We start from the raw sequence: 14,901 nt of genomic DNA on the forward strand, positions 1-14,901 counted from the left end.
GAGCAAGTTGGCCGGCTTTACCATCTCCACTGACATCTCACACGTCCTACAATATTTCGTATTCTATAATTCAAACAATGTAGAAACACATTAAAATCTTGTATTTCATAATTCGAACTAGGTTTGGTTGGGAAAAATCACTCTTCAAAATTTTGTAGCCAAACTGAACAAAGTTTGTTATATAATCATCTACAACTTTAACCCAAAATATTCTTCATTCTCATGACGCAGCAGCCGGAGCTAAATTTCTTATCTCACCATGCAGACTTCACGATTGCTTCACGTTACTTCTTGTTTTTTTTCCAACCATTTGACCAACACGTGATGCACACATGTGACCTTGGTACAATAACCGCCATACACACGAGAAAGTTTAATATGGTTGTGATAGGCTGATAGCACTTTGTGACGGTTCCGTGCACTGATCATCCACAATGTCACAAATGATTTTCTTCTCTCTTTTTTACAAGATTTTCTTGTAAACTTATTTTTTTTAAGGAGTCCAAATCTTTTATAATAACCGCCACACACTTGTATTTTATTTTTCTTTCGTTTTTCTATTTTATTTCTTTTCTAATAATTGGACTGTGGGCCCCCTTAAGAGTGACCAATCCAACATTAAGGAAGCACACTGATTATCTATATTTTCTGGTATAGATCACTGTTTATCTATCTATAGTGTATATATTAAACCTTTGAGATTTTGAAACTTTAAGTATATATTTGATAATATCCAAGTTTTTTCCATCAACGATTCTAGTTTTTTTCTTTTGTACTATGTCTGAAAAACATCACAACAACTCAACCTTAAATGTGCCTTTGTTATCTGAGTGGAAGTTAGGACATTTCATAGATGATGAAGAGAAAGTCATAACCTCTCCTCCTACAAACAAAAATACAGTATCTTTCTTTCGAACATGTCTTAATGGAGTCAATGCAATTTCAGGTTTCCTCTATAGTCCTTAACATATATAACGGCTAAAAGATGGACACTACTTTCTGCTTTTCTATTTGTTGTTTTTGTATATGTATTATATTGTATATACTGTTTGTTTTATTTTCAATTTCATAAAATATATGTTATTTGAGTTTATCTAAATTTTTAGTTTTAATATTCACGTGGTTTGTTTTTAGTTTTTAAATAAAAAATAATTTGTTAAAGATATATTTGTATAGAAAAGGTCCCTAAAACTGATAGATATATTTTGAGGGTATTTTTTTTTTTTTGAAAGAATATTTTGAGGGTATTTAGATACTGAACTATAGGAAATGTAAAAATAAAATAAAAATGAAGGAGAAAGATAAACGGATAAAATTGTATAAATAACATGAGTTTGATTGATTACTTTGACTTGTACAAGATGGGTATTGATAAACAAATAAAATATAAAAAACTGTTCCTACTGGTCAAACGACATGCATACAATGTTTAGTTCTGCTCGACTATTTGCATTGATAGTGCGTTAGTTTTCCCTCGTTGGGAGAATGCTTGACACGTCACGTTCAACTGATATGTTTTTCCTTTGCGATATGATCCGTTGACAAGATCCAATGTGCATAGCCTTCCACAAAAAGTCTCTCCTTACTCATTGCGGTTAGTGATGCTATAAACAATGAGCATGGCTTGAGTGCGTCACTGTCGAGTCCTACTGGACTTTGACTAAGTCTGATGTCTTCAAGATACTCTTCACTAGACTCAAGAGATAGTCGGTTGACCTTTGTTTAGCCGCAATATTGCTCGTCTAACCCTCCATCGGTTAAGGGGAAGTTCGCAAATTCTTATATTATCTATTTGTAAATTTCGGTCACGATAATTATTTTGAGCATGTGATCTTTTAATTTCTCCAACACACATTGTCATAGAAAAAAGTTGAATTAACAACAATCACTTAATGTTTTATGAGACTTTGATTTTCACAGGTGTTGGAATACTATCAGTTCCATATGCATTAGCCTCAGGAGGATGGTTAAGCTTAGCACTTTTATTTTCCATTGCTGCAACAGCATTTTACACAGGTTTATTGATGAAAAGATGCATGGAGAAAAATTCAAACATTAAAACATACCCTGATATAGGTGAACTTGCATTTGGAAAAATAGGAAGATTAATAGTATCAATATCAATGTACACAGAACTATACTTGGTTTCAATTGGATTCTTGATTCTAGAAGGTGACAATTTGAGTAATTTATTCCCAATTGAAGAGTTTCAAGTATTTGGTTTATCAATTAGTGCAAAGAAATTCTTTGTGATATTGGTTGCAGTGATTATCTTGCCAACAATTTGGTTAGATAATTTGAGTCTTCTATCTTATGTATCTGCAAGTGGTGTGTTTGCTTCTGGTGTTATTATTTTGTCAATATCATGGACTGCAGCATTTGATGGAATTGGTGTTCATCAAAAGGGTGATATTGTAAATTGGAATGGGATCCCTACTGCTGTTAGCTTGTATGCATTTTGCTATTGTGCACATCCTGTTTTCCCTACTCTCTACAATTCCATGAGAAACAAACACCAGTTCTCTAATGTAAGTGCTTCGACTTCCTTTTGAGTAAACCACCAAATTGGTCCATCTCTCTGTAAGTCATTTTTAAATTAGACTCTGACTCTATTAATATTTTATCATTAAGTTTTTGTCACATGACGAGGGACCTAATTGATTTTTTTTGACAAAGACAGATACTGGTTTGAAATATTAATAGAGTAAGGGATAATTTGAGAATGACTTACATAGATAGGGGCCAATTTAGTGGTTTACTGTCTTTGTTTTTGTTGGATGAGTTTTGATCTCTATAAAATTCTTACTTAAGTAGTTGAGTTCAAAAGTTTATATGCATAAGCGAATGTTATAAAAGCCAAACATCGCATTGAATTTAGGAGACCTTCGGATCACGGTTCAAGTGCTTTAAACAACTCAATTGAGACAAACCACAATGAACATGTGATTTGCTTAATAACCGAACTATACATGTTAGTTCATGGTTCAACTGAATGAACCGCTTAGTTTGGTTTGGTTTGGTTTTTAAAACATTGATATAGTTAATAGGGTTAAATATGTTTTTGGTCCCTATAAAATTGGGAACTTTTAAGTTTAGTCCTTACTTAATTTTAATAGGTATTTTAGTCCGTACAAAAAGAAAATTACTTCTAATTTTAGTCCCTGTTACAACAAAGTTTGTTTAATTATCCTTAAACTCTTAAATTTTTGAACGATTTTTTTTAGACAAGTTTAGAACACTATGAAATGTTCATTTACGAAAATTTAGAATTTTTTAACATGAAACGAATTAAATATGAATTTTTTAAAACGGCAGAAGTTAAAGATAAAATTAACATAATCTGGACGTAGAAATCAAATTTTGCGACAATTTTTTGTAGATGAACTTTTAGTTATGTTCTTAACATGCCTGCAAAAACTTGTTCAAAAATCAAGAGTTTAAGTATAAATTAAACAAATTTGAATTGAGGAGGGACTAATACTGAGTGTAGAAAAAAAATTAAGGACTAAAAGAACTATTAAAATTAAGTAAGGACTAAACTTAAAAGATCCCAATTTTATAGGGACCAAAAACATATTTAACCCTAGTTAATAATCAAAAACTCAATATATGGTTTTAATAGTTTAACACTTCTTTAATTTTTCAAAAAGAAAATAAACTTTAATTGAAAGATAATGCAAGAGAAATACTTTGAATGCATAGAAAATAATTTACCTTTATTTAAAGCATTGGATAGGACAATACAAATTGTATGCAAGTTTTAACATAAATAAGCTGATTACCCTTTATATATATATATATATATATATATTATTTTAATATTTTAATGTATTTCCTTTACATTGCAGGTCCTAATTGTATGTTTTATATTAACCACAGCTGGTTATGCATCAATGGCTATAATTGGTTACTTAATGTTTGGTTCAAAAGTTGATTCACAAATAACATTAAACTTGCCACTAAACAAAATAAGTTCAAGAATAGCAATATACACAACCTTGGTGAATCCAATATCAAAATTTGCTTTAATGGCTACACCAATTACAAATGCTTTGAAAGATTTACTTCCAAGGACATACAAGAATAATAGAGTGACCAATATGTCTGTGAGCACTGTCCTTGTAATCAGCACTGTTATTGTTGCATTGGCTGTTCCTTTCTTTGGATCTCTCATGTCATTGGTTGGAGCATTTTTAAGTGTCACTGCTTCTATTTTGCTCCCATGTTTGTGTTATTTGAAGATTTTTGGAAGCTATAGTAAATTTGGGTTTGAGACAGTGACAATTATGGTGATAATATTAGTAGCTATAGCAATGGGAATTTCTGGAACATATACTTCACTTGTTGAAATAGTACAAAATTTTCAATAGGTAATGTGGACTAGGATCCTCTCTCGGATAGTTTTCACTGGAGGAGGTTCAGTGTCCATCTCCACGATTAAATCTTTTTTTTTTTTTTTTTTGTTAATTGAAACTGCATGTGTAAGAAAAAAACTAAGGCTGAGACTACACCGGAGACAAATTCCACAGGAGAGGATCTCCTCCCATTATGTTGTGGACCATTCTCATGTGAATCTCTCCGGTGAAATCTCGGCCGTTGTATTTTTTATCTTGTGAGAATGATAAGAATATTTTTCAAAAATGCATTTCTATAAGAAGTTTCATATCAACTTTCTCATATCATTTCTCGGCTAAGGTTGTATATATATTTCATTTCATTCATAGGTAAATGACTAAAAATACACAAAAGGTTTTTTTTGCATAAAAAGGTATTAGTCTAACATTAGTATATACAAAAAATAAAGGGTGATAAATAACTTTTGAAACAAGTAAAAGCTAAAACTGAAAAATGAAAATACTATATGATCTGTAGTATAAACTCTAGACTATATATGAACTCATATACAACTCCATCCTACCACATTAGAAATCTATGATCATTCTCATACTTCAATCATTTCCCTTATAGAGGTTCTATCAATCTTAATTGAAGAAATATCTATAAATTCTGACAAGATTGATCTAAATTCATCTCCACTAAGTGTCTCTTTTTCAAGCAACACATCAACTAATTTATCAATTGCATCACGATTATTCCTTATGTGATTCTTTGCAACTTCATATGCTGTCTCGATTATATGTCTCACTGTGTTATCAATGTCCTCAGCTAGTTTCTCAGACATTGAATTTCTTGCCAACATCCTTAGCACTACATCACTGCTCTGAACTGCAGGTTCAATTAGTGTCCATGGTCCAATCTCAGACATGCCATATGTTGTCACCATCTGTTACAAAATAGAACCACTTATTAGGAGATGAACTCTATTTTTAAAATATATGTTTGTTTTTTGGTGGTGGCCGGGGTTTGAACCCCAGACCTTGCATATATTATGCACTGTCTATTATGCACTGTCTCTACCAACTGAGCTAAGCTCACGAGAACAAATGTCTGCCTGTTTAAGATTAAAATAAAGGCGATTATTAGAAAAATAATTTAGAGATTGTTTTTAGAGATTTTTATATGAAGGCAACAAATGTGCTCTTAATCTAACCTGTCTTGCTATCTGTGTAATTTGTTGCAAGTCCCCTGCTGCTCCAGTGGTTATCTCAGTTTCACCAAATATGACTTCCTCTGCAGCTCTACCTCCTAAGCCTCCAACTATTCTAGCAAATAATTGATTCTTGGAGATAAGAGAAGGATCATCACTTGGTATGAACCATGTTAAGCCCTTAGCTTGGCCTCTTGGAACTAGAGTCACTTTTTGTACTGGATCATGCCCTGGAGTAAGTGTCCTACAATGTTGCACACATCAATTTGCGTGTAACTTAAAGACGACAAATGCAATTTTGCCTATTATGTTTAGTCAAACCGAAGTTTAAAGATAATGAAAATGATGTTACAATTAAACACTACCAGCAATATGAAATAGTATATGATGCACTTACGCGCAAATAGCATGTCCAACTTCATGGTATGCCACCAAAATTTTGCTCTTGCCATCTGTCATTGTGGTACCTTCCATGCCTGCAACAATTCGATCGATAGAGTCGTCAATTTCTTTCATTGTGATCTTCTCTTTTTGCCTTCGACCGGCTAGAATGGCTGCTTCATTCATGAGGTTTGCGAGGTCCGCACCACTGAATCCCGGAGTTCTCATGGCAATGACACTAAGTGAGATATCCTTATCAAGTTTCTTGTTGTTACTATGAACTTTCAATATTTCTTCTCTCCCTCTGATATCTGGTAATCCAACAGTTACCTATTGTAACAATCGCAAAATTATCGTTAGAATAGTAAATGCGGTTCTAAAGTAAGAAAATAAACACAAGAATATAAGGATTGATCTTGAGTTCGATCAATATCTCTATGTATCAAACAACATAGTGGCTCATGTACTTTTCTATTGTACAATAAATTAGAGTTTAAGGGTAAAAATCTTAGTTTAACGACAATGATTTAAATTGCAGTCGGCGTCCAATAAATCAGGGTTTAAGCGTAAAAACCTTCGTTTAAGTACCATATTTAAATTGCGGTCTGCAAGTGCAATTGTAGCTTTAATATAAAGGATTTTGTGATGTCTACAACAGCACAGCAAACGCAAACCGCAATTTCAACCGGATCGTCCATATTTTCCTGCATTTTATCACAATCCAAAAGTTTGCAGAGTAACCGCGGCTACGATTGAAATACTACCGTCGGCTATGCACTAGTTTCTTCATATGAAGCCCGAACACAAACATCAGACACGACATTGACATGTCAACACCGGTAATAATTTAAGAAAATAAACCAATCATATAATCACGTGTCAGTGTCACATACCAGTCCCACGGTCACACCTGCCACCAAAAGTGTTGGTGCTAGACTTTCAAGCCACTTATATCAGCTAATATGAGTCATTCTCATCAATTATTTCATCTTTTTATTTGCTAGATTTAAACTTGAACTATATAAAGGATATAAAAAAAAATAAAAAATTAGCAAGTAAAATTTACCTGTCTATCAAACCTCCCAGGTCTAAGCAAAGCAGAATCAAGAATTTCAGGTCTATTAGTAGCAGCAATAACTATAACACCAGTATTACCATCAAAACCATCCATTTCAGTCAACAACTGATTCAATGTTTGTTCTCTTTCATCATTCCCTCCACCAATACCAGTACCTCTCTGTCTCCCTACAGCATCTATCTCATCAATAAACACTAAACAAGGTGAATTTTCTTTTGCCTTATTAAACAAATCTCTCACTCTCGAAGCACCAACACCGACAAACATCTCAATGAACTCGGAACCAGATAGCGAAAAGAATGGAACTTTTGCTTCTCCTGCAATTGCTTTTGCTAACAATGTCTTCCCTGTCCCTGGTGGACCTACTAATAGAACTCCTTTCGGAATTTTTGCTCCAACTGATGAGAATTTCTCAGGGGTTTTTAAGAACTCTACTATCTCTTGGAAATCTTGTTTAGCTTCATCAACTCCTGCTATGTCCTCAAATGTCACTCCTGTATTTGGTTCCATCTCAAATTTTGCCTTGCTCCTGAAGTAAAAGGAAATGAAAACAAAACAATTTCAAGAAACTCATGGTTTTAGATAGTAGAAACTGCAATTACGACCGAAATGTAAAGTCTCTGCGATCGTATCAAGACTGCAATTTTTCATGATTTCAAGAATCACGGCCTAGTCTTAACCGTGACTGCAATTTAAAACAATGAAGGAAATTACTTGAAAACAATTTGGACTGATTTATTTGAACTTAACTACTGACATAAGCACATGTCAATTTGTTTGAGAAAGCTTATGAAAATAAGTTATGACATGTCCATAAGTTGATTTCTATTTCCATAAGCTCTCCATATTAACTTATAAAAACAGTTTATATGAAAAGAGTTCGTCTTTATTTTATCTTTTGTTATCAAAATGGTTATACATAAACACTAATCTAATGAGTGCCTAATAAAGCTGTTTATTCAAACAAATCATAACAACTAACACATTACTTGGAGAATAATTTTTATGGACTATCAGTGTAAAACTTTTTACACTGTCAACCGATCACAAACCATCCCATTTGTCTGAAAGTCAAACTTTTACATGATCGACCGATAGTATAAAAAATCTTTACACTGTCAGTGCATATAGGAATCAAATCCTATTACTTATATTTATGGAAGTTTCATATGCTACAATTCATACCTTCCTAGTCCAAATGGCAAGTTAGGACCACCAACAGAATTATTTCTTGATGTCCTAATGAGTAAAGTACCAAGCAATATCAAAGGAAATGCCAAATTTCCCAAAAGATCAAGTAATGCAACTCCCCAATTTGTATCCATAGGATAAACACCAAAGTCAATATTTTTATCTTTCATTTTCCTAAGTAACTCTTGAGGCAACCCTGGTAACTGAACTTTAACCCTTTGGTTTTTATCCAAAGTTGTATTATATATCTCAGCAATAGCAACTGTTCCATTCTCAAACAAGTCAACTTTGTTAACAACACCTTCATCCAAGTACTGCAAAAATCTTGTGTATGAGATTCTATTTGAGGTTGAATCAATTGGGCTTTCAGGCTCAGCTCTTGTGGGCTTAACAACACAAGATGGGCCCAATCCAATCACACTTGATGTCAATAGCTTCCTCTTTGTGACCTTTGTGTCTAACAAAGTTGGTGTTTCTTTGTTGTTGGATTTTGTATGGTTGGTGTCTTTGGAAATGTTTTGAGGCTTGAAGATTAATGTGGAAGACACTGAGAGGGAAAGAGTAGAAGACATTTTATGACTTGAAATTGTTACCTTATTTGGTTATGTAGCTATGATGTTATACAAGAGTATGGTTTTGTGATTACACTTTTTCTTTAGTTAGTAACTTGAGAAGTGTGCAAAAATTGGTTCAGATGGAAAAAGTTAAGTTAGTTTAAAAAGAGAGTAAGAAACATTAGAAACTTCTGGTGCCTTCAATTTGGAATTTTTTGAGTATGATTTTTGTTATTTTGTCTTGTTTTTTGTTCATGAAGGGTCTTGCATGTTCCTCTTTCTAAAGATCCTTTGTTTTCTTTTCATTGATTGTTTTGAAAAGGGAGATCAATGGATATGATTGTTCCATGCAAAAAGCAAACAGAGAAGATATCATCAAAACAAGTTATAACCACACACTTGGAAGAAGTTGAAGGGGAACACCTTGTTATGTTGTTATTTTGCGTTTGACTTGCAAAGAAATATGTTGAAATTATGAATGGATATGATTTGACTTGGCATTTTCTAGAGAATGAATTTGGTTAACAAATACATTAGCTGCTCTCATATTTATTTAATAACAATAACGCATTTTTTTTCCTATTTATTCATTATACATCCTATGTAAAAGGACATTTTAGTAGATCAGAACAATGAAAGAAAGTGTTAAATGGAGGTGGTGAGGATCGCAGGACCACATGTCATATTTATATGTGATGGTAGAAGAGGTGTGTATCATCTATAATGGTCAACGTATCACCACTCTTTATTTAATTACAATAAAGTGTAATTAAACTTATATTAAAAACACTTTCTTTCCCTTTCAAAAAAAAATTATATTAGAAAAACTATTTCATGTAGTTGGCCTTACTTAGTGGGATAAGTTAGTTAGATATGGTTTTTCTTTTTTAAGGGAAAATAAGTCATGGTTGTTGATGTATTAAACAAAAACTATTCCTAATGCTCCCTTGAATAATAATGGAGAAAATATCTTTCTTAGTTAGTATAAGAAATTAGTATATTTTGGAAAATCCTAAATTGCCCTTTTGGACACGTGTCAGCTGTTGAGCTACTTCAACTTAATATATATGTTATTTTTTAGTTCAAAGTTCATGAATGAAGGAAAATTTTATCATTTCAAATTTCATAATTCTCCCTTTTCTCATCTCAGTTCACTACTACCAGCTATCTTTTTCTCTCTCTTCCTTTTTTTCTTTTTTCATCTGCAATGTATCTTTCTTTCTCACACTTTTCTTCCTCTTATTTTTTCAAAAAACACTCTTCTTCTCTCTATGTTCTTTAATTCAAGAATGACACGATTTTGTCGAACAAACGAATAAGAAACTTATATCATACGTACAATTTTACCGACCAATTTTTTTCCTTCATTTTTATGCAGATTTTACACTCTATCTAGATCTTCAATGATGATTTATTTTGGATTAAACTCTCAATTGGGTCCCTGAAAGTGACACTCGCTATCACACAGCTTCAGTTAAAGCCACAGATGAACTGTCACCCTCAACTGGACCACCTTCACAACCGTTCCTCCGCCCTCCATCCACCGTAAATCTTCTTCCTTCACCCGGATCATGTACCTTGCACCGACAATTGAAATGGTGAAAGATTCATCTATCAACCACATTTTAGGAGAAATCGTATCATCGTCAAAATCAATGAATTCGCCAAACTTTGAACCAAGAAGCTTGAAGAACACTTCCTCTCATGCATGAAGGGGGATTCCATAAACTTAAAGCCACACTCTTCTCCTCCTTGCCACTCTCACTGGAGACCATTTTATGATATCCTTGAAATTTACCTCCCACCATTTTTTGTAAGTTGTTTGGCTCTTTCTATCTCTCCTTTTTTAGAACAATTCGACAGGGCCAAGTTATCTCCCATTTCGGTAACAATAAAATCGGTTAAACCTTCCCAGAAGAAGCTAGACCTAACAACTTTAAAGTCTCTATGAAAAGGTAATACCCCCACATAAGAGTTCTCTAGATCCTCCAACACAACCTCACAAACAGTAACTTCCATCGTCAAAAATAACTCCATCATCGTTGAAAACTTAACATTTGCAACGTTTTTGAAAGACCTATCTAGCCCCACATCTACTGATGTACCAACACCTCTTTTCTCCACATTATTACTCATTATTTGCACTTTCTCATCCATACCAAAACGTGCCCCAGGGCCGGCCATAGGCTGGGGGTGCGACGGCCTAGGGCCCTTGCCGGTAGGGGCCCAAAAAAAAATTATTGAGGGGGTGTATATAGAAATATTTTGTTTATGAGGGGTATATATAGAAAATTTAACATAAAAAAACCCCAAACATTGACATGAAGGAGGGCTGGACTGAAGTCAATTTATGTTTTTTTACGCGATTTGCTATATGTACCCTCGTATATCACAAAGATTTCAATATACACCCTCCCTATAAAAAAAACTTAGTTGTTCTTAATAATGTGTCAAAAAAATTATTATCGAAGAAATTAATGATTTTTTTGGGCTCTTTATTCCTAATAATGTGTTTCACTAATATTAAAAAATATTAGTGATATTTATTCCTATTAAAAATATTGGTGATATTTATTATCCAATAAATAGAGATAATTTTCATAACAAAACAAATTATATTTTACTTGAAAATCGACCTACCAGAGAAATTAATCATAATCTTGTCTTTCAAAGGCACCAAAAAAATAAATTACATAGTTGAATTGATTATGTAAGATCATGCGAGACACATTCATGGATCATCATAATGAACTTGTTGTAGATACTTATAGCATATAAAAAGAGGAATGATGTATTTCTAGTATACAAAGGAGTTCTTGTATCTATGATTCATCTATAAACTTTAACACTAATTTTGTATCATGTATTATTGTTGTTATGAGTTTAACATTGGAGAATTTTGTATTCAAAAGTTTAAAATTTAGTTAATTATGTGTTGATATACTTTTACTTTTTTGATGTTATTATTTTTAGGTGTTAAAATTTCAGTCTACTTCGCATGTGCTATTGTTCTATACTTCTATGATATTTTATTTTGTTTTGGTGTCTATGCAGCATTTGATTTATTTTCAGATGTTGCCTAAAAAAATATTTATTTAGTAGTGGAAAGCGGAAAAAAAATGAAATAAAGAGTTAATACTATCACAACAATAAGCTAACAATTTTTATGAAGTATTATGTAAGGGGCATTTTTCGCTTATTATGCCTAAGACCCCTAAAACTCTATGAACAGTCCTGACGTGCCATTTTGATCTTCCGCTTCCTCCCATCGAACCAAACATCCCTCAACCTCTTTTCAAACTCCTCTTCGCTGTTCACATCCTTAAACATCTAAAAACCATATTTTCTCCCTCCTTTACCCCTCTTTTGACGAATATAGACTTTCCCTACCCTCCCATATTTAGCAAAAAGTTTCCATAACTCTACCATTTTTAGCTCAACCTAGAAGTTAGTGAAGAAGAAGGTGATGGTAACATGATCAAGATTGTGCACATACCCTTTCCTCCTTGCCGACCGTGCACTCCCTCATTTTCAAAAACCCCAGTGGACCCTTTTTCCCCCTTTGTTTGTCTCTCTAGTTTCTCTCTCATCTTATTGGATTTTAATTTATTTATAACATAAAGGATTAGATTGAAAAAAGAAATAAAGAATAGAAATGTTACTTGAAATTAAGTGTAGAAACAAATTGTGTAATTTTGTCTTAATTTCCAATAATATATTAAATATAATATACACTTTTATCTAAAATCGTGATGACATAGAAACAACCCATAAAAAAGGAAAAGAAGAGAAAAAAAATAAGAAAAAAAGAGTTGGTTGAAACAAAAGATATTTTTAATAATGGTTTGGTGATTCTAATGTTTTGGAAAATAAAAACATGAATAATATAGACAAAAAAAACATGAGAATGATAATTAGTTATTGTTTTAATAGTTTTTATTTGAAAAGAAAAAATTAGGTGATTTGGTTCATAGAGCTCCAAGGCTAGGACATACCTCAACCTACAAAAATTGACAAATCTACTAAGAGATTACCCTCACGGACTAGATGGTCCAATTTCTTACCAAGTAAATTGACTTTTATTGTCTTTTCATCATAAATAACTGAAGTACATAGATATCACTTATTTGATTCATTAGCCATTAGTTTTACATTGTTATAAAATAACTGAAGTAGATAGATATCAAATTTACCACATATAGCACTTCATTAACAACTAAAATGTAAGTTACCGACCAGTTACAATACTTAGATAATGTTAATTGAATTTAAGATGTACACCCTCCGATCACTAATATAAGCAAAAGTTTGATGTTTAGATTCATTCATTAAATGATGTATGTAGTCTTTATTATAGACTACATACATCATTTAATGAATGAATCTAAAAATTAAACTTTTGCTTATATTAGTGACTGGAGGGTGTATGTCTACGTACATGACAGACTCAATAATTTTCGATAGTAAATTCATATGTGTCCTTTTAGATTAGAGGTGTTCGTGGTGCGATTTAATTCGGTTTTGAGGCTAAAAGTTATTCAAACCGAAAGATAAAAAAAGAAACAAAACATACGGTTTGGTTTGGTTCGTTTGACGTTTAAAATAAAATCCGAACTAAATTAAACTAAACAAAACCAATGCGGTTTGGGTTTGATCGATTGGTGTGCTTTTTTTTTAATACAATATTAAAATCGAGTTAAAAAGTTAAAACACACCATATTTTAGCAATGCTTTAAATTTTATCCAACATTACAATTTTATTTTACCAAACAACATAAACCAAATTAAAAGCTTGGACAAAAAGTAATCATATTCCGTAAGAAATGTAAATGATTAAAAATTTATCATTCTCTAAAAGTTTAAGTAGCACATAAATCATTTTGAAACAAAAAGCAACAAAGAAACTTAACAAGAGAAAAAATATGTTATTTTTGTAAAAGTTTTCATTAAATCTCTATGAGTATTTGTCTACGTAATATAGATTTAATTAATGATTTTCTTATGTTGAGTTTTTGTTTGATTCGGTTGGTAAAATAAAAACTGCAAACCGAACCAAACCATACGATTGAGTAAAAACGTAATCCAAATACATCCAAACTAAATATGAATTTTTACAGTTTTACTTTGGGTTAATTCAGTTTGCAATTTTTCTTATGGGTTAACTCGATTTTGACACCCCCACTTCAGAATTTAAAATCTAATAAAAAGTAATTTTGTTGTTGCGCTTTAAGACTTTAGAGACCTTGTCGACATAGTTGCGTGTGATACTTTGATTTATAAAAATAAAAAATAGTAATGTATAAGATGTATAACACAATAGATATAAAATACAAATAACTTTTATCATCTAATTTATAATTTAACTCTCAATGAATTTGAAGACCTTGTGTTTCAATTCTGATGCCTGGAATTGGATTTCAGCATCATAGCTTTTGCTGTCATAGGCTAGACTGTTGTTGCTTTGTGGAGTTTTTTAGATGTTTCGCCTATATGCGGCATCCTTGTATTCTTTTTCTCCGCCTCTTTGCGTCTTGTTAAGAGTTTCGGTTTCAATAATATTTGCCGTTATCCAAAAAAAAAATGTAAGAATTTACTGCTAATCAATCCCGATTTTGTAGCAACGTTTGTTTGGAAACAAGTAAATAAGATTTGTCATAGTATAGCTACATATCTTTTATGATGTACCCTCTACTTTATACTTTTTAATTATGAATGAATTACAGTGATTCTACCTTTGCTAAATAAAAAAAGTCTACCTTTTTAATTATGAATGGATAGGCCTCTTTTGATAAGCAAGTGCCCATTTTTTATTTTTAAAGAATAAGCAAGTGCACATTGATGAATATGACGCAAAGCTAAAAAATATATATGTGACAACACTTGCCTAATAATTTTAGACCTAGCGAAGAACACTTAGCACATCTCACCAACTAAACACCAAGATTCCCTGTCTGGACGTTAAAGCCAAAGGTGAAAATTTTGACTAATGTTTTTGAATAAAACATCAGAAACTGAAAACAAAACAAAAAATATATATATTAAAAGTAAAATGACCATAATATTTTTTCTAACAGATGACCATAACATAAAGCTATCTTTTAAGGGATGATAAGATAAATTATATATAAAAAGAAAAACAAGTTGACAAA

At 32.1% G+C, this 14,901-nt stretch overlaps 2 protein-coding genes across 2 annotated transcripts; one reads left to right on the plus strand and one right to left on the minus strand.

The window, feature by feature from the left end:
* Positions 1–671: 671 nt before the first annotated feature.
* LOC146904117 (amino acid transporter AVT1I-like) lies at positions 672–4,641 on the plus strand. The gene is made up of 3 exons (XM_085724014.1): positions 672–946; positions 1,921–2,528; positions 3,849–4,641. The coding sequence occupies exons 1-3, from the start codon at positions 778–780 to the stop codon at positions 4,368–4,370; spliced, it is 1,299 nt and encodes a 432-aa protein (XP_085580140.1). The 5' UTR covers positions 672–777; the 3' UTR covers positions 4,371–4,641.
* On the minus strand, positions 4,003–8,885 carry FTSH6 (FTSH protease 6). Its single transcript, XM_085724013.1, has 5 exons — positions 8,193–8,885; positions 6,996–7,536; positions 5,946–6,259; positions 5,552–5,792; positions 4,003–5,284 (listed from the first exon to the last, which is right to left on the minus strand). Exons 1-5 carry the CDS (start codon positions 8,768–8,770, stop codon positions 4,943–4,945), a joined length of 2,016 nt encoding a protein of 671 aa, XP_085580139.1. The 5' UTR covers positions 8,771–8,885; the 3' UTR covers positions 4,003–4,942.
* Between the last annotated feature and the right edge of the window lie 6,016 nt (positions 8,886–14,901).

Source organism: Medicago sativa, chromosome 7 (genome assembly GCF_051527215.1).
Source record: "Medicago sativa cultivar Bolivia chromosome 7, Bolivia_mono, whole genome shotgun sequence".
Classification (NCBI taxonomy): domain Eukaryota; kingdom Viridiplantae; phylum Streptophyta; class Magnoliopsida; order Fabales; family Fabaceae; genus Medicago; species Medicago sativa.